We start from the raw sequence: 23,972 nt of genomic DNA on the forward strand, positions 1-23,972 counted from the left end.
GGAAAGAGCAACCTTTCTTGTGCTATTTTTGGCCATCTTAGAGAGAAAGAAATCTAATCATGGCCCCTGGCTTGTCATCTTTTCATGAAAGCAGCATAAGCCAGAGCTCCCAGCAAGCCATATAAAACTCCAGATTTACAGGGGACCTTTCATCTACATCCATTTAAAATGTTCCCTGCCAGGCAACTGACTATGGACGGAAATCATCATTTGAAAAGATCTTACTTTAAGGACTGTACACAGTCTCTTAAATGCTGCTTCAGTTCTTCATCTTTTTCATAGTATTCCAGCATGGTGTGTGCATCATCATGGTGATAGCAATAGATTTTATATGTGTCTTCTAGTGGGTCTTTAATCTGCAAGAACACTTCCCCTGTTAAGGAGAAAAACAAAGCATGTCAAGTCAGACAACAGCATCTCGGAAGGAGTTTTATTATTCCACCACATTAGCCGTGAGCTAAAAAGGCTGGCTTCCACTTTACTTCCCTTAGAAATGATCTTGCATGTTTATGTGCATTATTTATTACATGTATTTCTCAGCTGCTCATCTTTGTCATAGCCAGGCACCATTATATCAGCGTTAATGCACGAAAATTCCCTCGGGGAAAAGCATGAAATCTCTATACCTCACACCCCTTCAAACACCACCTCCCAGATTCACTGCCCCAGATTAATGCCCCTTCATTGGAAAACTCACAGGAGAGCTTAACTAATAAAGGGAGACTATTTTTGTGTCATGGGCTGGCAGGAGGGATGAATGTAAGCTTGTTAATTTTCCTTTTGACTTTTTTTTCATGAATATGAACTTAAATGGGTAATAACAGGAATAATGACTCTATCTTCTATTAGACATTTCAATTTTATCTGTTTTGCAAAACCCTGAAATGGCAATTGTTATGACTGAGAATAGAGAATTTTCTCCACACGACAGAAGAAAAACCTCCATCCCTCCCCTAATTAAATAAAACCACCACTGATTACAACCATTTTTATACAATATCTAGGTTTATATACAACTAAAGAGGGAGAACTTCCGTTTCCACTCTTCCACACCACCATTTTCCCATAAAGAACAGCTGGGGATTTTAGAGGCACTAAAGTAGTGCTACACTCATTTCCCATTTACTCTGAGCCTAATTCTCTCAGCCTAAAACTCTTGTGTCTGTTTCTGTGTATGTAAGAAATCTGAGCAGGGAAGGCATGCTTCATCTCTGCTGCTGAGATATTAGTTCAGTTCCTACACCCTTATGCAGCAGCCCCCTGATCAGCATCCTTGGAAATGCATATAATAAACAACAGCAATGCTGAAAACTCCTGTCGGGCATTTACTGAAAATTATATCTATGTAGCAACCAGTCCAAATAGATGCTTATAAACATTCCTGTTGAGTTATAGCAATGATTATTAAAGTTAAAAACTGAACACTGCTTTAATTGGGAGCTCTCCATTCGCAGAGCAAGTGCTGAGCTGTCAGGCATCCTGCATGTTTCATCCTGACCAGAGTGTGCTGTTCCATAATACATTGCATTGAACTGCTCCATCTTAAAGTGAAAAATGATTCAGTTACCACAGTAACACAGCCCTGGGTTTTCTCCCCTAGCAGAGAAGGTTAACTGGGCTGTCTAATGCATGTTGGTTTCAGGGTGAGAATAAGGGAAAAAACAATGAGGAACTAAGACCACCACAATACATTTTAGTTACTGTAAGGGAGCAGTCAGAAAAGCACCGTCATCCTAGAGTTAAATGCTCTTTAGCTGTCTTCTCTGCCTTGTGCTTACTGCTAATGCTGATGGCTAACAATGCACATTACATCCTAGCTTTCCCATGAACTATATACAGGTCTTTATTAGCCAACAACGTAAAGGGAAACCTTAACAAGCCTTAACCTTGATCCCGTATGCTTGGTGCCCGATTCTAGAGATCATGAGCTCTCACAATTTTCACTAACCTTCATGATCATGAGCTCTCATAATTTTCCTTAACTAACTAACAAGAGCTCCAAGTGCTTAGCATGATCTGTACCATGTTAAGCTCTCAAGTGAGGTCATGTTTTCAGGAGGAAAAATGCAATGTAGCCTTACAGCTAAATTCAGTGTATTCTACGGGCTGAAAATTAGCTTTTCCAGGAGGAAAGAGTTGGATAAGTTTTGTTTACTGAAGTATTGTGCTACAGTGACAGATACTTCATTGATGCTCAATGATGAGAAAAAATATGTGCTGATTTCATGAAGATGGCCTTTTAACAGCAGATGGATTTCTAAAATCTAAAGCCCTTCTTGGTTCTGAGCTGTAGGGACCAAATCAGATGAGTTTTGGGCATATCATTGTGGGAGCTTACTTTATGGATCAAAACCATATTGCATTTGGCACAGCTTCAAAAATACACTGAGAGATACAAATCTCCCTGATACTTCTTCTGGAGTATGGTGGTCATCAATCTCAAAGAGAAATTCCTAGGAGGAAGGCTTGAGTAATAAAATAATTTCTCCCTGTTGCTCTCAGTGGTGCTTCCAGTGTGGACAGCAGTAAGAGAGGGAGGAAGGAGTCTAACATCTACATCTAAGTCTTCATATTCCTCCAGATACAGAGGAATATGAAGAATATGTATCCAGAACAGAGAGGAGGAAAAAAATCAGGAAAGAGCTACAAAAGGTATTTAACCTGTTTTAGCTTAGATTAGGAGATGGGTTCTGAAACCAATCACTCATTAGTCCTCATCTTCCATGCCTTGGCTGTGTGGTGGAGCAGTGACACAGTGACACAAAACTGGATCCTTCTGAGGATGATAATTACCAGAAGACACACTCCAAGGGCACATTTTATGCAGTTCAACCGTAAGGGGCATCTCAATCCACAGGCACAGGCTACAGCCAGGCTGAAGTAAGACCTCTTAAAATATGTAGTATGGATACCATCTCCTTAGCAGAAACTCTCACTCTGCAAGTCTGCTCCTATTGGACATTACCACTTGTCAATGTGGACATAGCATGAAGTGTGGAGAACATAGACTAAAATAAGACAAATATGAGCAACCATATTATTTTGCTTTAAAAGCAGTGAATTGTCATTACTTTTGAACCTCACCATGACTAGGTTGCCTTCCAAAGTAAGATACTTCAATGCAAGATTTTTAAATAAACTAAACATGACAGAATATGAAGAGTGTACTTTTTTTATAGACTGGCTTGAACAACTTTTACACCGAAGATCCTGAAAACAAAATTTTTACTTGGATGTACTTTCAGAGGACAATAAACCTACTAACTTACAGGTTACAGTGATGCAATTATTCTCCCTTTTTTTGTCTCAGCCTTTGGAAGAATGTCTCACATCTCACTTGACAACCTTTTTCCTGTCATAAGTTAGCCAACACGGTGATCAATGATCCCATGCATTTTCATGGTTCTTTGTCTGATTCTGGAGTAATACACCTTAATAGATGGATGAAATTGTTTGTCTTTACTTCTGAATGTGGCAGGGAACTAATAGAATGATTCTCTTGGCTGTGAGAAAAGCACTTCCTGCTAGAATAGAACATTGCTTATTAAGAGTATGACTCATCATGATGCACTTTTACTGAAATACTGCCAAACAACACAGACGTATCAAACTACGTTAAGCTGTTGCCTTGGCAAACCAGATTGAGATGTGCTAGGATTAATACTTTTCCCAAGCTTCTTATGCTTTAATATCCTGTTTCTTAGTAAAGTGGCAACCAGTATTTTTTACCTGATTATTTGAGATAAGAGGGGGACTTTTTATAAGGTGTTACCTATGGTATGTGGTCAGGTTAGGAGAGAAAGAACCTCTCTTGAGCTCTGAATCATAGTTGGAAGTTTTTTAAACTGAACTGTTTAAGTTTTTTAAACTAAACTCTCTGACTTTGCGCTGAAGCAAATTCAGAATTCTCACCTGACCCCTTAAGGTGGCTCACCCTAAGGTGCCTTGGCACTGACAAAGCAGTCATGGGAGAGCTGATGTGTGCTGGTAGTTTCTTAAATCTCTCCAGCTGTGCCAGAATGTCACATGAATCAGAGCTTTAATGTTCATGACCTGACCTGCAGAACTTGTGATTGTTGTGACATATCCAGGGCCAACCTGTTTGCTGAAAATACCCATGATCCCTACAGATATTCCCACACAGAATCCCACAAACTTCAGATTCATTACATCTTCCTCTACTGTCCATGTCCCTGTCAAGCACATTTAACCACCTCTTACATGAACTGGATCACCAGTAGATACATGTTTAGAGTGTTTGGGGTGGGTGGGGGATTTTACATGCTTGTTATTCCAAACATCTTTCCTGCTTTTCCTGAATGGCACAACTCTGAGTATGCAAAGTAAAAGTTAGAGTCAGCATAAGTGGATTCAGACACGCAACACCAAACTAGATGAAACAGATCTTAACAGTAAGTTGTATAACTCAGTGCAACAGCTTTTACTCATTCTAAACCAAATTTCTCCTTCCTTCCTCCCCCTCAGCATCCAGATGGATGGAAAAAAAGCATCATAATCATACAAGTACAGTACAGCAACTGGACAGGTTTCACATGTCATTTTTCCTGTGTCATTTTGGACAGCTTCTAGCATGCCAGCCTCTGAGAGGGGTACTAGTCAAGTCTGATGAGAGTAGAGGACAGGAGAGTGTTATGTTTATTCCTTCACTTAGAGCTTTGTAGAACTCAAGAGGACAGTAAACATACCGATTATTTGCATGGGTGGTTCCACATCTGTTGTGGCTTCTTCCAACAATGACAGCAGTTTGGCTGATAGTTGATGGACCAATTCAATGTTGCTAAACAAGCCATCCACGTCAAAGCGAGCAATCTAATGGAATACAAATATTAAGCAGCTACTGACAGAGGATAAAGAAGGACGTTGTGTATTACACAGCTTCTCTTGTTATACCCTGAGTGTTAACACTCCAGGAAGCATCACTTCTGCAAAACCTCATATAAACATCCTCCTTGTGACTTCAAGGACACGTACACCATTATCACATTAGAATAATATCGCTGATGCAGTTGACAAAGTGTATGTTATCAAGTGTTTTTAACCTTATTTTGAACTAACCCTAATCTGAAACTGTTTGCCTAGGAAGGAAATAAATATTATCATCTGAATAAAGAAAAGATCCTTAGCTGGCTTTGAAATGTTTGTTTACTTTCCCACTGGGGAAAACAATAGTTGACAGTGGGTTTGATTCCCTGATTACTACTCATTATCAGAGGCCACTACATAAACTGAGAGCTTGGCACTGTGGTGCCAGCTACCAGGTACAAAGATGCCTAGATATTTGGTGCCATTTTAAGTTAGTTGTCCTATAAATCCAAAGTCAAGATCATATAACTTCCACTAAAACAAACACAATTACAATTCCAGATATTAATACAACCTAAAGAACTTCTTACAGAGCCCGGGCACACTACATGGACTTGAGTGAATTGTATCAATTTCTACCAACAGAAAATTTGGTTCTGTTGTCCATGAATTTGGTTCTGTTCTGTGACCCTACTCATTTCAGAGGAAGTGAAAGATTTCCAGGACACATACTTTTCATTGCACAGCAGGGCAATAGTTACTATTCGGGGACCATTGGAGATAACCAGTGGTAATGTGCTCATACTGAGAACAAAGACAAGACCAACTCCATTACCCATATCAACACTCTCTGAACCTACCTCTCCATTTGGAAGAGAATTGCTGATTTACATAGCAGCTTACCAGATGCCAGGAGGATCAAATTGCATGCTATTGTAACAAAATCAGAAATATGCTTTCAGTACTGATGCAGTTAATTTCTTTATAAGCATTATAGGGGCTAAAACATATTTTATCCACTTGGAAATATGAAACAGATTCATTGCTAGACCAATTTTCTAAACACATTACAAACTTTCAATATGGTAGTTTATTGGAGAGCTAGCATTAGAAACATATAACATTCCTAAAAGCCTTTCAAAAATGCAGAGGTTATTAAATTAAGACAGTTATAATCTCTAAATTACTTTTCCTGTATGCATCTAGCACAGGACTTCTGACCTCCTCCCCAGCATGTCTACATAGTATTTGGAAATACGTTGTGCATGGGCACTTCCACCATCAACACAGTGACAAAGGACAGAATCAAAAAGAATGTTTTCAGTTGGGTGAAAAAGAGTGATGGAATATGGCACATTTGTCAAAAAATCCCAATGAGTTCAGCCAGGGAGTACTCTTGCTCAGTGCTGGCCAGGCTGGGGAGGAAGTCAAGTGGAGTCTACTTCTAAGTGGATGAATGAGTGAGGGAGGAAGAAGTCAAGAACTCAAAGTTATGTCAGCAGATGTCAGCTTTTCTGAAAATGGATTGGAACAAATTCTGACAGAGTTTTAGGAAAGCAAAAAGGTCCCACAGGAGTTTTAACAGGACAGGTTGAGGGCCACTGCCAATGTCACCTAAAGACACTTCAGCCTCTGCACCTGTATTTTGTCACCAGTTAAATACAAAACTCTACATAAAGAATATGTGGGGTTAAGGTCTGTTTAAAATTATTTTTATTCTATTTTTGCAGCAGATGTCATTTGTGCAGCCTCTGTGAATGCTATGTTTCAGGCCTCACAAACACAAATCTTTCTCTGGACAATCTCCTCTATTCCCAGAACCATTTTTCTACAAATTGAAATACTCTTGAGGAAAAGGTGCTCTTTGAAGTCTCAGCTGAAAAAGAAAATAGGCATCATCAGCCTAATAAGATCTTTCCCATGAAAGGTAGTTCATGAGCTTTCTTTCTTAAATGTACCTCTTTTGTGTGGAATACAAATTTCCCAAGCCCTCACTAGCCTGTCAAGCATGGTATTTATCCACCACAGCTGTCTGAAAGGATGGATAAACTTATCTTAACAATTGAATTTAACCATGATGCAGAGGTTCATGCCATTCCAGTCTCTATTGTGGAAAAAATTTTGTTTTGGAGGTACCAGTAAACATCTGCCATGGCACGTAACAAGGGGTATAACTACAGAGCAGAAAGGAGAGCTGGAAGCTGCTACAGCAGCCCACAGGCAGGGATGTAATATCCTAACTGACCTCTGGACAAGTACCTCAATGCAGGCTTTACCCAAGTGCAGCACAAGTGGTCAGGAGCATATCTGACCTTCCACTCTCCTCCCCAGAGCCCTGACACAACAAGTTCCAGAGCACTGGCTCCAGACCCACTCCCAGCACCACATCACTCTTGTGCTGACACTTGTGCTTGCATGGAGATTGTCCGCAAGCAGAACATGGCTGAGTTGACACCTTGGCATCACCACCTCCTCCTCCGCACCCAGCACTCACCTGTTTGTTTCTCAGGGGCTGAATCACTTCCTTGATGCAGAGATCCAGGTCGCTGATATAGTCCTTCTCTGTCTGCAAGAGTTCTGCAATGACTTTCACCCTCCTGGCCATCATGCGCCTGCTGACTTCATCATCCTCCTTCAGCGGGGTGTCAGGAGTTGAGGACACCAGCTGTGGAGCCATTTTTTCTGTTTAAAAGAGGGAGACATTTGTGAGGAGTGTCATAATTCCACATGCTTGCCCAGCTTGCCCTGCATGACTGGGGGTGGTGGACAAATGGCCATGGCAAGCAGAAAAAGAAGCATAAGAAATGGCAAACCCAAATCAGGCTGAGTGTCATTCCATCTCCTCCTTCTAAAAGTGAACATGGGTATGCCAAAGCAACTCATCCATTTGGCATTAAGGGGATAACCCATCATTGGCTCCCCTGGCTTAGATGTTATGTATCAGGCAAAAATTTGCTATGGAGCATGAGAGAGTCTGATTCTTGTCACACTGAAATTCAAGGATAGCTGATGCCCTTCTACTCTTTTGAGAACACAGTCGTGGTCTAACATCTATTATGATTTGGAGGATGGAAAAAATGTGCTCCTGTGAAAGAAAAAGGCTGTTTACCATAAAAAACCTTCACAATAATAACCTTTGTTCTGTACAATGTAACGTTGAGTCAATTCATGGGAAATTGAGGACTGCAAGTACTGGATGACAAACTTTCAAGTGAAGACAATGTTACTAACAATGACGATGAATCCTTCAACTCTGTTGAAAAATAATTTTTTGAAAGAGACAAAGGAATTCAAGGAGAATATGGGAAAACCTTTAGTGATCAATAACAACGGTTTCTTGGGACATTGGGAGATCACTGGGATTAGAACATTCCTCTCTGTTTTTCAGTACTTAACACCTAGGATATCTGATTTGTTTCAAATACATGAAAATGCAAGTGACCCTTCTACAGATGGGTAATTTATGTACATTACAGGACCTGCACACAACCTACTTATCTGTAATGATGGTCTTTCCACTTGCTGGTCTGTAAGCCAGCCTGCAGAGATCCACGTCAGCTGTAAAAAGGCCACTGAATTTTATCTGTGCACACTGGAAGTTTATATTTTTCATTAAGAAACACACACACACACAAAACCCAAAAACAAAACAACAAAAAAATAGTCAAAGATTTCAGAGGCTATTCTGGTGTTTTTCTGCTAGCCACAAGATGGTGCAGGGTACCAACAAAGATGGACATATCATTAGCGTGCCCAAGTCTGCATCACTTAGGCTGAGCTTTGATAGCACCGGCTTTTATTGCTCAGCAGCTAAGGATGGGAATCTCTGCTGAAAATCAGACTGCTATACCTTCATGTCAGCTTCTTGTAGGGACTGTACTGAATGAGGTAATAACAAGCAGTATCAGGTGCTTTGCTCACTGATTATATTGCAGTTATTTGAATTGATTGTTAAGGGTAAGGTCATGAGCACTCCAGTGAGCATTGAACAGTGCAGCTCATCCATACAATACCAGCCAAGACTGTAGAGGATAACCCACAACTGGACTTGTGGGAGCCAAGCAGCATTCAGAACAAAGAGCTTTGAGCCATCTTCTGACAAGAGGTGTAAAATACAATAAATCCAATGTATCATCTTTGCCCACCCCTTCTACAATTATGCTGACCACTGATATTCAGAAAGGACAGGTTTGTTATTAATGATTCTCCCACCAGGTTCTCAAGTGAGACTGATGTGACCACAGATAGTTTTAAGTAGCTGCCTTTGGGACTGCAGCTCTGTCTCTATACCATTAGTTTTAAACAGTGAGGACAAAGAACTTAAACAGACCTGGGTGGGGGGATGGAAGGCAGAGGAGTAGAGGAGCTGTTTTCTCAAACTTCTTTGTATTTAGATACACTTTTCAGCTTGGAGGTTTTAGCCTTGACATCTGTGTATAACACAGGCATGAACATTTTGTCCTCAAGTTTGTACAGAGACATTAAAACAGAAACATGAAGAAGATGTCTCCCCTCTGCAAGGCCTTGGCTATCAAAAGAATTTTAGGCTTAACCTTGCCCTGGTGAGTTTGTGTTGGTGTGAGTGCATGAACTGCACAAGAGTTTGCACTGCTGCAGAGCTCATCCACCAAAGGTGCTGTGTGCTGGATATTACAGATCCTGCCCTTTAGTGAGGAGGTCAAAACTGGTACCAGTATCACTTCAGAGCTCCCTTGGAGAAATTTCCTGCTAGGGTTGCAGAATGGGACCACCTTGCCTCTGCTGACATGCTAAACCAGCAGGTACTTCTTCCTCTAAAAACTTACAGTATGTAATCACATTTATAAATTCACAAGGAACCACATGAACAATCCATTTCTATTCTAGTTTTGCACCAAAATCAGAATTTTTCTTGAGATTGGGTGTGAAAATGTTTGCATGCATGCAACTCTGTGCAAAGAGATCAGGGCAACTTCTGAAAAAGCACAGAGAGAAAGATCTCAGAAGTGTAGTTTTGTCTCAGATGCAGATGATATGATATCAGAAGGAATTTTAAGGTAAACACAAGATGCTGTACAAAAGAACTTTCTAATCTTTTATACTGGTGGCAGGGGAGGCCATTATATGAGCAAAATAAAGCCACTGTATTTCACTTCAGGCTGGAAGTCACAATCCCTCGAGAGGCTGTTCTTTCAGTTTGTGTCATTAGAAAGCCCTGATCAAATTTGATTCTTGAATTATGTCAGGGCTCATCTATTATCATTATTGCATGATAGATAATAATGCCAGGAAAGAAAAACTATTCTCAACAGGAAGAAATAATCACAAGAAATACCAGTTAGATGATGTTTCCTTACAGAAAACATTTTTTTAATAAACGTTTCCTTTTGTTAAGTGTAATATAATTTTCCATTTTCACTCAGTATGTTCACTTTTTCATTTCAGGCATATCTGTCTCTATAGAATGCTACAGCAAGATCTTGAAGTGATGATTACAGCCAAAATGTATGATTTCATGTTCAGCTGATTGCTTTTGACCAGTTTGAGAACATTAGTAGTTTACTGAAATCCTTGTGGAGTAAGTGCAAGCTTAATGAATGCACAAACAGTGAGTGCATATCTGGAATACAATCAGACTCATTTCTACCTGGTAATGTGCACCAGCCCTGGAACAGTTGAAGAGAGGATTAGCAGGGAAAGACATCCCTGAGGATTAACTGCTGCAGTAAGAATCTGACTCATTTGTCCTCAGAGATACCAGGTATAGAAAAATGAAAAAATAGTCTGAATAGTTTTTCAAACCATTGCATCTTAAGCCCAGTTTACAAAAAACTAACTGGTACTTTTACTAGACATAAGAATAAAAGGTAGAAGGCAACATTTGTAATTAATACTTTTGCGATGACAGCTATCTGCAGGAGTTGCCTTTCTGGAGGTCATTCCTTTGGAGATGGCTTGGGTTTTTCAACTGTGTACTGAAGTACATGGCTCTAGTTGCAAGAAACAAGAAGTTCATTATGTGATGACAAGGAAAAAGCCACATGTCTTACAAAAACAGTTTTTTGCAAGCGTGAAGTCTAAAGATGTCCCCCAGATGGAGACATTCCACAATGTGGTGAGAGCATGGAGGAACAGAGCTTGCAATGTGCAAATGCAGCAGCTCTCTGCTAGGCCCAGGGGAGGTACTGGGGGACTGTTTCAATCTGCTTAAAGGGAGGAGAGGCATTTTTACCTCAATACACAGTTGCAGAAAGGAACCAGGTTCTAGACATACCTGAAAGCAAGATTAAAACACAAACGAGGTTAAATGTTGGGATCCAACGCGATAATGCGATTTTATTTTTCATAAAAGAGGAAAGAAAGAGAGAAAAACCAGAAAAGTAGGAAAATGCCAGAATAATTACAAGAAGCACAGGAAAGGGGTTACCACCACCATGAGTCCAGCGCTGGCTTATAGAGTGCGATGGGGAAGATCCATGGGGGTGCAAGGGGTCTTTCTCCGGTGAAAGCTCTCCGAGAGGAGTCCAGTGACCCAGCGAGGGAGCAGGGCCACAGCAGCAGGACCAGAGTGGGACAGGAAGCATGGGCAGCCTCATTGGAGCAGCCAGGACAGCGAAGGACAGCACAGACAGCAAAAATTCCAGCACTGTCTAGATTTTCGCAGCGACAGCTTAGGCATTTGCTTTTAGAGAGTTTTGAGAGTGGGAAAACGTCAGATCCACTTCCTAAAGCTCATTGGCTGGCTCCTTGGTGTATCAAAAAGTTTGCCGCTTGCTCGCTTAATGTATCAAAAGTTTGCTGCTTCCTCCTCTGGTGTATCAAAAGTCTGCTGCTGCTTAATGTATCAACTACATGCGCTATTAATAACTTTCAACAGGATGGCTCATTTTCTAAAATAAAGCAGTTTCTAAAGTTTTTGTTAAAGGTAACTTCATACTTCAATTTTCAAACCTTAAACATTCCTCTTATTTTACTCGTTCATAAATCTCCCTGGTTTTCATGCCTAGAGAGTGAGCAGCTCCAAGAGGTCTGTTCTACCCGTCCTTTCTCCCAGGTATGATGCTCTGGATGTTACGTTTGCTCTTGGTGTGGGGACCCATCCGGTGCTTCCCATGTGGAACCAATGGTACTAGCACAGAATATACTAGCACAAATACAGTGATACTGGTCCATGGAATGAGTTACAGATCTTTTTGTTACCTAGGCAGCCTTTGAAAGGTGCCAAAGGAACGTGAGTTCTGCACTCGCACTATGCAGATACGAGGATTTTGCCTGGCACAAGGGACTGGTGAAGGCATAAGTTATCAAGGTATAACAAACAAGGTACAGAATTACTGTGTTTTCACACGTGAAACATGAGTCTCATATCACCCTGGATAAATTATTCCTCTGTGAAAGCAAGTCCTCAGATAGCCTGTACCCTCAGATAACCCAGCTATTACACACGGGAATGTACACCGGCTTTTATCCGCTGGATTTGGGAATGAAACGCAGGCAGCCAAGCCCAGAGACTGCTGCTGTGGCAGCTCTCCTCTCCTCTCCCTCCTCATGCTGTCGCTCTGGCTCTGTTCTCTACACCCCTGCATCCACCGCAAGTGCTGGGAAGGCTGCATGGCCCTGAGACTGGGATCCATGGAAGTGAGGGAGCCTGAAACAGGACAAGCAGTGGGGAAGGATGGAGTGTGATAACACACAAGAGTTTTATTCCAGATGCCACTCCTCTTGTGAGGGACGACATGGGGTGTCCTTACAGTTGCCACTGGAGTTCTTACAGTGCAACAATATGGTGCAAACATGGTGTGAATTAGACCACTGAAGACCAAGTTGGACATGGAAATAGAAAAGTGTTGGGAGGGGCTTGAGGAAAACCTTTTCTCTTTCTTTTGCTGAGAGGCTCATAACAGCAGCATTGTTCAGGAGCGGGTTTGCCGTGCACAAGCTGTGAGCAACATATGCAAAAAGCCCCTTTGCTGAACATAGGAGGAAAACACTGCAGGACCAGAATGACCTTGCACCCATATTCCTGGGCAACAGGTTTGCTTATAAAATCTGTATCAGAGACTTCCGTGCAATTAGGTCATTGGATCTTTGATCATTTTTCTGTTCCATAAGGTACAGAGAATATTTACATTCAACACACAGGTTCTTTCTTGACAGCAGACCGCTCTAATTATGTGTGTGCTGACAGGACTACAGAGAGCTCCCATGTGACCGCGGTGGAAGGGAAGAAAGCTTATCATCAGGTGACAGAAGAATGCCCTTATTGTTAGCACCAATACTTACAAATAAACCTTTCCAGTGTGTCACATACCGGTATAAATGCACCACTCCCGTGGCACTGAGCTAATATGTTAATAAAGCAGGAACTGGGGAAGGGCTGTACCTGAACCGCTTCCTTCAGGGCACAAGCATCTCAAGATTTGGCATGGATTACCTGTATGAACTGTGGGCTGCGTGGCCCACAATGCAAAGTATCCCAATTAATAAAATGTTTGCTAATATGCTCAGAGGAGGATTGGTAACCCCCCTTGTGCCCCAGTCTTCCCTTCGGCTGCGGTTTCCACTTCTGCTGTGCTAGCTCCTCAAAGTCCTCAGCCCCACAGCAGGGCTTGGTTGTGCTAAGTGCTGTGCTAAGTGCTGTGCAAACACTGCAGCACGAAATGGATTCTGCTCTGAAAAGACGAGCTCACTTCCCAGCCTGACAGACACTGCAGTAAGTTCAAGGAATAACTCCAGCTTTATTGCAGCACAGGTTAGCAGAATTAGATCCCCTGAGCCTAAATTTGCATGGGAGAAAATAGAAGTATTTGTTAGATCGTGACTTCTCATCACAGGGCACAGGGGGGGAAATTTTCATCAAGCCATCTTCTGCACTTCAGGAAATAATCTGAAATTTTACTCCTTACTGTACTTAGGCAAACCAGTCACTCCACGGATCAATACATTCTGCAGTGAAATATGATATTATCTGCATTGTAGTCCATAGAAAGTTAGTCAGTACAGCACAAAACAAATAAGGAACTGGGGAGTGGCACACTGGATCTTTACACCTGGTGGGAGGTGCAAGAAGCTGAGAGCATGAGCAGTCTATGCATGACGGAGTGGTGCGCTCTGCAAGTAGGGATGATGATGGGATGGAGAAAGGTGCCCAGCTAGAGATGGAGGGGGATGAGTTGCCTCTGACTGGGCTGTTGTATACCAATGGATAGTAGATTTCCAAGAATTTGTACAATTTTGTTGGTTTCTGCATCATAACTACATTAGACAGAGAAAACACATGGCATTCAGGGTCCAGACATGAGCTCTGAGGCAGTGTATTGTGGTAGCTGTGTGATTTAAATCACTGTCTAATACAGGTATGTCCTTGATGTATTTTCAGTTGAAGTGTGTGCAAATCATTTACTGGGGCAGTTGACCCATTCACAGCCAAAGTTGTAAGGGATTTAATATGGAATAATTTGTAAGATAAGGTGCTTTTTTTTGAGGCATGAATTGTCTCGCTGAGCACTGCAAATGTGATCTCTGATTTCTTCAGAAAACCCACCACTTTCTATATCTCATTTTTCACAGCAAGCACACGTTTGGCATACAATTATTAACAAAAAACAGCAATCTGCCCAAAATCTATCAGAGAGTGAACTGTGCTTTAACTGTCTTTTCATGGTGTGCCCTTTTTAGTTAATAGCAACTATCTCCATGACATACTGTATGTTAATCTGCCCTGATCTTGCAAACATTTATGTGCCAAGAACTGCATCAAGCAAACCCCTTTTATCCAAATACACAGGTACTCACAGACTGGAAGCTTTGGGTTAGTTCAAAGACTGATCCCAACATTCATACAATACATAAATATTAATATAGTTACTTTTAAAGCTGCTACTGATGGATTTTGACTGTAGAAAAGATAACTCCGACCAGCTAAACAGCTATAGATAATACATTTGAAAATAGAGATGCTAAATATCACTTTTTGTTTTGCAACTTCTTCATTCCTCTTGAAAGAGCATCCTTGCAGAATTTTCTAGTGAATGTAGAGTAGAGCAATGCATAGAAATGTCACAGGAGCTCTTCCTAGCACTTATAATGATCCTTGATATTATCTCCACCACAGATGCTAGTGAATATATCTTCCTCAACCCCACTCTTCCCTCTTCAGAAAAGTGATGTCCAGTTGATGGAAGAAATATATATATATATATATTCCTGATCCAGGTATTCCTGGACTCTTCCAAGTATGGAAGTATAATCTGAGTTCTAAATGACTGCATGGTTTTATCATGAACCTGGCATCACCTTATTTTCCCCTATCTAAAACGGGGCTGGCAGGCATTCGGTTATCTCACAGGATGAGCTGAAGTACAGGCACGAATCTTTGCCAAGCTCCTTGAGAATATAATAGTTACTTTGCATCTTATTTCCTTTAAAAAGAGTAAAGTCAGGAAGTGTTGCACGGCCATTCACACCAGATAAGCTACTGAATAGATGCATCTACTATAGTCATTAACCATGAAAACGCTTTCTTGTGTCTTAAGAATCCTTAATTTTAAAGTGAAAAACACTTCCAGAAGTTTTCACCTTTGGCAATGCTATTGTGCGTTGCTGTTTGTAGACTGACAGAACAAACCACCTCGATTACCCTGGAGATCTAGAGTGAGAAAGAGCCTTTCTCACTCTTCATAGAAAACATTGGTTTACTGTATAAAACAAAACTTAAAAGAAATCCAAGGGCAGAAATCGAATTCTTAGGAGTTTTTATGCCTGACTGCTTGCTCTCTTGGGCTTTTTGTTCTGTTTTCTTTACTGGCTTTTATTTGGGTGCCTCTATTTCCATCACGCTGAGCTGCATTTTGAGCATATACTTCAGAGCTGCTGGAAATGGCTGTGGAGGGCAACAGTCCGGTTCCTACTCAGGGAAACGTTTCGAGTTTGCAGGGGGCTGGAGGGACCCTGAGAGGTGCCTCGCTCATGCTTCACCTTGCACAAACGCACTGCAATGCTGATGTAGGCGATGAGGTGCGTAAAGACACCTTGGTCCCTGTGCTCTGCCTAGACCGCCTGCCACTAGCACAGATCAGGGTCCTGCAGCCCGACTTTTAGCTGTGGAAACCTGCTCCACTCAGATTTCCTTCTGCACGGCTTGCTGCTGTTGCATCTCTCCTACACATCCTTGTCTGTGCTAATACCTACCCCAGTTCTGCAGATTATTTGTTAGAGAACATATTAACAGGAGACTATAGAAGAAAGGCAACTAAACACAGAGCTTTTCCCATAATTCCTATTGGAAGCAAGTGTAAATTACCATTTGTATCTTTTTACAAAGCATTTACCACTCTAGAGTGATCAGAAAGTCCCGACCAGGTGACACACAACAAACTATCTGTCACCAACAGAGCTGCTGGGTTTTCTAACAAGAATGGAAAACTCAAAAGCTTCCATTTGAGCAAAACCACTTCCCTCATCTTGCAGAAAGCTGCTTTGCATCCAAGTGCTACGAGAAAAAAAAAAAATGCAGAACATAAAGGTGTACAACCACAGCACATTGTCAGTGTTGGCAGGTAGCCAACATTAGGTCCGGGATCCGTGATCTTTATCAGATTGAGGCACATCTACCTCAGAAAAATCTGGTACAGGTCAGGCCTTGGCACACAACTGCATTTCTATGGTGACTGCAAATATGCTTTATAGGAATTTCTACCGCCTTTGTATTTTTCACACTGAGAACAAGCAACTTCTAATCCATTGCAAAGCCTGCAGGTACCTTGTTAACCCATCACTGTTTTTCTCAAACAAATGCAAGCAAACAGAGTGAACTGATATCAGACCGTGCTTTGCAATATGTGGCCCTGGCAGTCCCAGCAGGTGGCAGGGGCTGTAAAGCTGGATTTACTGTCTCCTTGGACTGCTGCCATAAACATAACCTCACATTCTGCCATGACTTCCTGGGCTTCCCCACCACCTCTGCTTCAGATTTTAAACAGGAGACATTCACGGTTTGAATATGGCTGACACAGGACAGAAAGATTTCACAAGTTTTTGCTGGATACTTCTCTGATAACCTTGACCTCACCGGGCCAACCCCATTCACGAATTAAAATCTGCTGTTTTGATGGGACATGTGCCAGGAGCTTGCCACAGCGATCCATGCTTGTGCCCTGAAACACCCCTGCCAGATTTCTGAATCGTGGGCCTGACTTAACTGAGTATTTTTCACCTTCCCATTGATTAGCTATCATGAGGAAGGAATAGCACAATTGATGAAGCTCTCTGTTCTCAGCATATGCAGTCTCCATAGAAAACCTATTATTTTCAGGCTTATTATTTTATTTTCTGCTTTTATTGTCTCTCTGAAGCAATGCTACTTCCTAATTAAGTGCATCAAAACCACAATACAGCAATCCAAAGTATTTTTCTATTTTATTTCCTCATAAAGGATTATGGTTGCAAGAATGACTGTCACTAAGCAGTTATAGCACTATTAGTAATACACACTTGGAGTATGATAATACTCAAACCCTGTTGTTCAAGACCCTGGAAACCCACAGAAATTCATCAGTTGGCATTCCAGAGCACTTCCAGAAATTGCCGTTCACATTCTTCATGCTTTTCCTCAATTTGTGGCATCACATTTAACTTTTGATTGACAAGCCCAGTACTGACATACTTGACTACAATTTGTGGTCCATATGCAATTCGATTATTTGAAAAGCAACTCTCTCCATAATCACAGAATGGTATAATTTGCATGAGTATATCCATCCAAGCATGTATTTGGACATACTTTAGTTCAGGATTGTAAAATCTATGCAACAGTTTATAGACCACAATATTTTTAATTGAAGAAAAAAAAAGTCCTTGATGTTTCTAATGACTTGGCACATACCCTGCTTAATAGGACAGATAAAAACAGATAGGACGGAGCCATCCTATTTTCACATTACTGTTTGTGTTGCAAATGCATTCTGGTGAAAGAGAAAGATTTTGGTTGCATACAAGTTTTGCAGGAACTCACCAAAACCTTCAATTATATTTAGTGTCCCGTCTACAAAACACTATTTAGGAAAATTATGGGAAACATCTCATAGTCTGGAAGCGGGGGCAAGGGTGAGAGGGGCCATTGCTCATTTCAGCTGTGGGTGTTGGGGGGGAGAGCCTGCCATTCCCTTCTTTATCTGAAGGCTGCAGCATGGAGAGCATGGAGGGCACGGAGACACGAGCCCAGCTCAGAGCATCCCTGGCAGCACCGAACAAGCTTCCCCAGTACCTTGCAATTTCTGGCTGTACTCCGTCCTGTCGGACTGACTCCTCCTCAAGTTGCCGTGGTCTCCGGCGGTGGTGGTGCTCTCCACCACGGGCTCCGTCCTCCTCCTCTGCCCCATGTACAGCTTGTTCCTCAGCAGGGTCAAATTCCTCTTCCTTCCCCCGGTGCCTTCCCTCCCCGGACAGTCCATGCTCGCCACGGACAGCCTCGCTTGGTGGTAGTGACGGGGGCAATAGCCTGATTTTCAGGGAGGTGACCCCCGTGCCCAGGTGAAGACTGCCTGCTTTGGGCTTGGGTTTGCAGCAGGGCTCGCCAGGCTCCGCAGAGCCCCGGGCTCAGCCCAGCCACCTGTGCCGGAGCAGCCCCACCCCCGGGAAGCTGCCGCCCCGGGCAGCGTTTGCATTCACATTCACCTGCCCTCCCTGTGTGTAAGCGCGCCTGGCGGGGCCGCCTTCAGAGCCAGTCCCAAACCGCAGCCATTCCTGGCCCTCTCCCGCTGCAGGGCATGCTCCTTACCCCGCCGCAGGGCCGGGGATGTGGGCACACAGGAGCGAGAGCTGCCTCCCCCCGGCTGTCGGGCAGGGAGATGCTCAGGTGTGCCCCCACCAGAGCCCTTCCCGCTCTGCACTGCTGGGCAGTGGGAGGCACAGGGCAAGGCACATGGGAGGGCCAGGCCAGTCACCCACTCGACCCTCGCTCCGGCAGCCTGGTCAGGACTCCAGCTCCTTGCATATCAAGTTGCATCTGCCAGTCTTCTGGCCCCATTGAGAGGTGTAGATTTCGGGCTGGAAACTCCGGATCTACAGGTTTGAAGGGTGACCAACCCCCCAGAACAATGAAGAAAAGGGTTGAGAAGGACATGAAAGCCCCTTCGGGAGGTAGGAAGCAGCACAGAGCTGATGCTTGTCTCAAACCAGGCTCTGTCCCACTTCACACACAGAGAGGCCAAAGCCAAGGCGAAAGCCTGCCAAGGACCTGTGAAGGGATACCACAGCCAAACCACCATGCTGTGATAGCTAGGGGAGTGGACACCAAAACGCCTGCTCATAATGCCTCTGGATTAGCCCCTGGAAGAGATCTTATTATCCTGTCTGCTAGCAATAGCCTCTGGCACACATGTACTGTCTAGTGATCCTCTGTAGTGCCGGTCTAATCAACCTCATGTCAAAACAGCAGGAGTTGCTGGCATCTAAGCTTGGACCAGACTTACCCTGGGAAGAGCCCCAACAGCCATCAGCAGCAATCACTGCCACTGCTATGATACCCAACCCTTTGGGCCTCGCTGCTGTAGGAAATGCCTGGTGGGAGCCCTGTGGTACAGCCTAATCGGTGTCAGTCTCACGCATAGTCATTGCCACAGCATCTGCCAGGGGACACAACTCATGTCCCTCTGACAGATGCTGGCAGAGGGTTTGGCTTTGGCACTGCCACACTGTGTCCCCGAAGGACTGTGTAGTAAAAAAACAAGCTAGGATGATATGTAGTAGTGTAACCTCATTTCCAAGCTTTGTTTTTCTTTACAAAACTGGTCCTGTAATGCAATCTCCTCATCAAAGCCCTTCATTTCTACCCAGTAGTGAAAAGAAGAGGTTATGAAATTGTTAAGCAATAAACTACGTCAAATTGCAGCACCATGCCAGTGCTGCACAAAGTGTCCAGCCCAAACACAATCTGGCAGAGGAATAAAGTGAGGGGAATACTGGGAAGACTTTGTGCTTACACAGAGAAGTCACATATTACATAGGCAATTCATGTGTTACGTCCTGCCTCCTCTTTGATATTTCCCAAGAAACTCTATTCTGCAAGTCAGACCACAAAAGTTCTTTGAAAGGCAGAGCAGTGGTGACAGCAGGGAGAGGCGTAGGCAGGGACAGACTGGTGACACACTTGTGACAAGCATCAAAGCTCCAGCAACAAATAGTACACAGACTAAAGTGGGAGCTAAGGGAAATCAATTAAACCATGTCCTTACACTGGGGACTTTGGGAGGAGCTTTTTTTTTAAGCAATAGCTTGGTATTCATCGAGGGTGGTAAAATTGGTTTAAAGAGTCACCATGCTGACTGTCCCCTTTCCCCAGATGAATTTGTTCCCATTATTGCTGCAGGGTTTAAACACACACATTTGAGATGAGATGGAGAAACTGATCTGGCAGAAAACTGCTTCCCTCGCCCCTTTTCCCTGGGCTATTTTCCATCTGGATCTGTGCTCCTGATTTGTTCCTCAACCAGCTACGGAAGCAGTTGTGGCAGCATGAAGCAGGGGATGACGCAGGGCACATATGAGCAGCTGTGGGTAGGGCTGATGGTTGCTTAAGCCAGAAATAACCAGAGGTCTCTCTCCCCACCAGGATTTTAGTGTCATGCTTCTCAGAAAACAGAGGTGCCATCATTTTATATGAGATTTCATTATATTTATTTAAATTAAAATTATTTGAAGGAGAACTGGGGAATGTATTTTGGCCGGGTGAAGGTAGAAGAACAAACTTAAAAGAATTCTTGGCATTGTAAGTTCTGACACGTGCAGAGTTGCAGCCAAGATAGGATATAGTTAAGTTTGCTCAGGTGTTTATTATGACAGCAGTCTACCCACATGCAAAAGTTGTCTTCCTCTTCAACTCTATCACAAGGGGTGAAAAGGTATGTGTTCATTCAGCAACAAAATTGTTATGGGGAAAGCCAGCTGTAGTTGCTTTACTACAGCTGCTTTACTGTAGTTTACCTGGCTTTAGCCAGCAGCATTATTTTGGAGGCAGCCTGGAGCCTAAAGCAGTCCTACACCACAGTTCAGAATGTACATGAGAACTTCCTGCAACCTTAAAATATCTCCTCTGTGCCACCCAACATAGGAAAGGCTGAAAATACCATATCTTCCGTGATAGTCCAAATGAATGGGACATGTTCAGGACTGGTGGCTTCCCTATCCCCTTTGGAGGGAGGGAGATTTGAGACACAACCAGGTTTATCCATCATCACATTAAATCCCACCATGGATTTACACCAGTGGGCTATGCCTGTGCAATCAGCAGGGGATTACATAAAAACAATCAGATGTGCATTTGAGCAAGACCCCTATAAACTCTTATTACTGTTCGCTGACCTTTACCAACTATAACAAAATACTGGGTCAGAGCTGTGTTTGAAGTACTCACTGCCACTCACAATAGTAGGAAGAACCCTTTCTCGATTTCAAATTATTCCTGCTCTCTTCTGGCCCCATTAGCAACTGATTGGAAAGCAGTACCAAAGTCACTAATCCGTAAGACAAGAGGAATATTTGGTATCTACGTGGACAAAATGATCTTTTTACACTGAATGTGGAAATCTCTTTTATGACTCTGTTATGCTCAATTCTACAGAGCAAACTGGAATCCAGCTGATGCGAACCCTCACAGGAGTTATTTGCATGGAAGCCACCCTGCTTAAGAAACAGAACAGGTGCTGGTGTCAACATAGAAAATATTGGCATTGTGTTCCCCAGCAACTGTATTGGCCACATACAAGAGCTGATTGTTGTATGGTCAATGCCAACCTTTATCTCAGTCCTGAGCCATAAATGAACCAGAAGCGCCATAAAGACTGATGGCCATTAAGTAAGTAAACAGTTATTTGTTTTCTTGTCATACCTCACAGCTGTTACAGAAGATGTTTTTGTAACTTAGGATCTCAGAAGTTCTACGAAAAATACCAGTGTGGGTTGACTAGCATACCTGGTCCCTTTGAGTGGATGCACAGACCACTGCTGGAGTCCTGTGGCAATGGCATGGAATAGGCATTTCCAAGTTTGCTCACTGCAGTGGCCAGCACAGACACCAAGGAAAGTCTCAGTCCACAGCTGCAGAGTGACTTTGCCAGTTTCATCTGTGTAAAGAGATCACATATGATAGGCAGTGGAGAAGTGGAAAGGTACCATGGTACTGCTGCAGAAAGCTGTCCTACCTTCCCCACAGGTGGAGCCTGACAGCAAAGAGTGCAGATGTCTCTGCAGCTCTCCATCTCCATACAGAAAAGCCTCAGTGCATATAAAAGCAAGCCTGTACCTTGTCACTCAGCCTGTATGCAGGAGTCATAGCAAAGATGTCTTCTGAGGGACAAAACATGGAGGCTTTGATAAGAACAATCCTGGGTAAGGCCCATTGAGGACTTTGAGCACAGGAAAGTCACTGGTACATTACACTCTACCTGTTTGCAACAGTACTGGTAAGATAAGAACAGTGTGACAGGTGAGGAAAAAAGCAATAAAAAGATAAGGCTTACGGACAGGTAAAACGGGAGTCTACATGCTGATTTTTCACAATGAATGAATCAAAATTACTTTGAAATATACATAGAAAAAAAAAAACTTCAAACACCTTTCAATAGTACAAAAAGAGAAAAAAGCCTGTCTTGTAGGTGAAAAGTTACTTAGTGTGGCAGTCTCACCTTCACTCGTACTGTTGATCTTGCCAGACTGGTGATTCCTGTAGAGAAACAGGTCTTTAGAAGTAAGAGCACAGTGATAATTTCTTTAAGCCCTGTCTACAGTGTTTCTTGTCTAAATATTTGTAGGAAAAATTCATAAAGTACATGCCTGCTGGGGCTCAGGCTAGGCTGTGGATATTTCTAAGACGGGATGGCTCAACCTTTCAAGCTATGCAATCCATCTCCTCTGACTGCTGTGATGCTTTCTTACTCCAAACAAAGCCTTTGCTCCAGTTTACACACACAAAAGGCTGACGTGTTTTCTGCCTACAGAGGGGGACCCATCTCTCAAATTGAAACACCTGCCAGAGAGGAGAAGGGATGCTGAGAAAAGGGTTGTCAGGGCTTGAATTGTTCTTGCAGCACTGTGGATCTGTCACTATCCAGCCGGGGCTTTGTGTAGTAGGTCTGATAGGCTTGGAGCTGGGCCAGCTCCAAAGGGGGACATCTAAGGGCAGTGCTGCTTTGAAAGGGCTGGGAGGTGAGAAGGAGAGAGAACTTGCCAGGAAACGGAGCAGCCCTTTGATTTCTCCAGTGTTACAGCTGTGTAATTTTCTAAGGAAAATAACCTGACTCTGTTGATCAAGTAGATGGCACTGTGATATCAAAGCTAATGAGGAAAGACAAGCAAGAGAGCGAGGCATAAGTAAAAGAACAGGAAGATGATTCTTCATTATTTGTGTATTTCAATCTAAAGTAAGAGGGCATAGAAATTACCAAGATGAAATATTTTCTGTGGAATTCTTTGAGAACCTTATGTCTGGCAATTCACAAATCAAGAGATGAATGGAACCTAAAAATGGACTATCATGAGCAACTGGAAAGATTTTCCTTCTAGGTCTCTATTTTGAATCATTACAGATATGTGGCTTCACACTAAAATGTCATATTTCCAGACAAATTTTTAATAGCTGAACTGGAAACTTTTTTTTTTTTTTTTTTTTTTTTTTTTTTTTTTTTTCCCTCTATGTTGCTGTTTGTGCACATTTGTGAAAGAATGAATGAATGAAAGAATGAACCAGAGAGAATACCATTTGGTGATTTTTGTTTTGTGAGGGAGGAGTTACCTTGGAGTAACAAAGATAAGAATCTTAAAAAAACCACAAACTTTAGTTTATACTCACAATTTTAAAGGGAGTTAGATTAGGCTGAAAATCATTGGTCCACAGAGCTTAAGGTTAATGCAGTACAGATGCATAGGAGGGAAGAAATAGACAAACCAGACAAAACTAGATTCAGTCATGGTGTCCTGGCCTTTTGATAGGCAAATCACTTTCTAGGCAAAGGTCCAGAGAAGTTAAGTCTGGCAAGCAAATCCTAACATACCTTATGGGGCAGTCTAACAAAAAGTATGTTTCAAATAGAAAAAAAATAGCTTAGACAAAACAGGTCAGATAAATAATTTATTCAGGGTAAAAAAAGGTATGAACTTGAAATCTTCCTAACAGT

General features: G+C 42.6%; 1 protein-coding gene across 1 annotated transcript in view; it reads right to left on the bottom strand.

Moving 5' to 3' along the window:
• The window catches only part of ARHGEF38 (Rho guanine nucleotide exchange factor 38), a 39,909-nt gene extending 21,517 nt beyond the window's left edge, over positions 1 to 18,392 (bottom strand). The window contains exons 1-4 of the mRNA XM_083860775.1: positions 18,068 to 18,392; positions 7,319 to 7,506; positions 4,707 to 4,830; positions 226 to 373 (exon numbers count right to left, since the gene is read on the bottom strand). Coding sequence (XP_083716901.1) covers positions 226 to 373; positions 4,707 to 4,830; positions 7,319 to 7,506; positions 18,068 to 18,254 — 647 coding nt within the window. The 5' untranslated portion in view covers positions 18,255 to 18,392. The remainder of the gene's footprint in view (positions 1 to 225; positions 374 to 4,706; positions 4,831 to 7,318; positions 7,507 to 18,067) is intronic.
• Between the last annotated feature and the right edge of the window lie 5,580 nt (positions 18,393 to 23,972).

This window comes from Zosterops lateralis (genome assembly GCF_965231275.1).
Source record: "Zosterops lateralis genome assembly, chromosome: 5".
NCBI classification, from domain to species: domain Eukaryota; kingdom Metazoa; phylum Chordata; class Aves; order Passeriformes; family Zosteropidae; genus Zosterops; species Zosterops lateralis.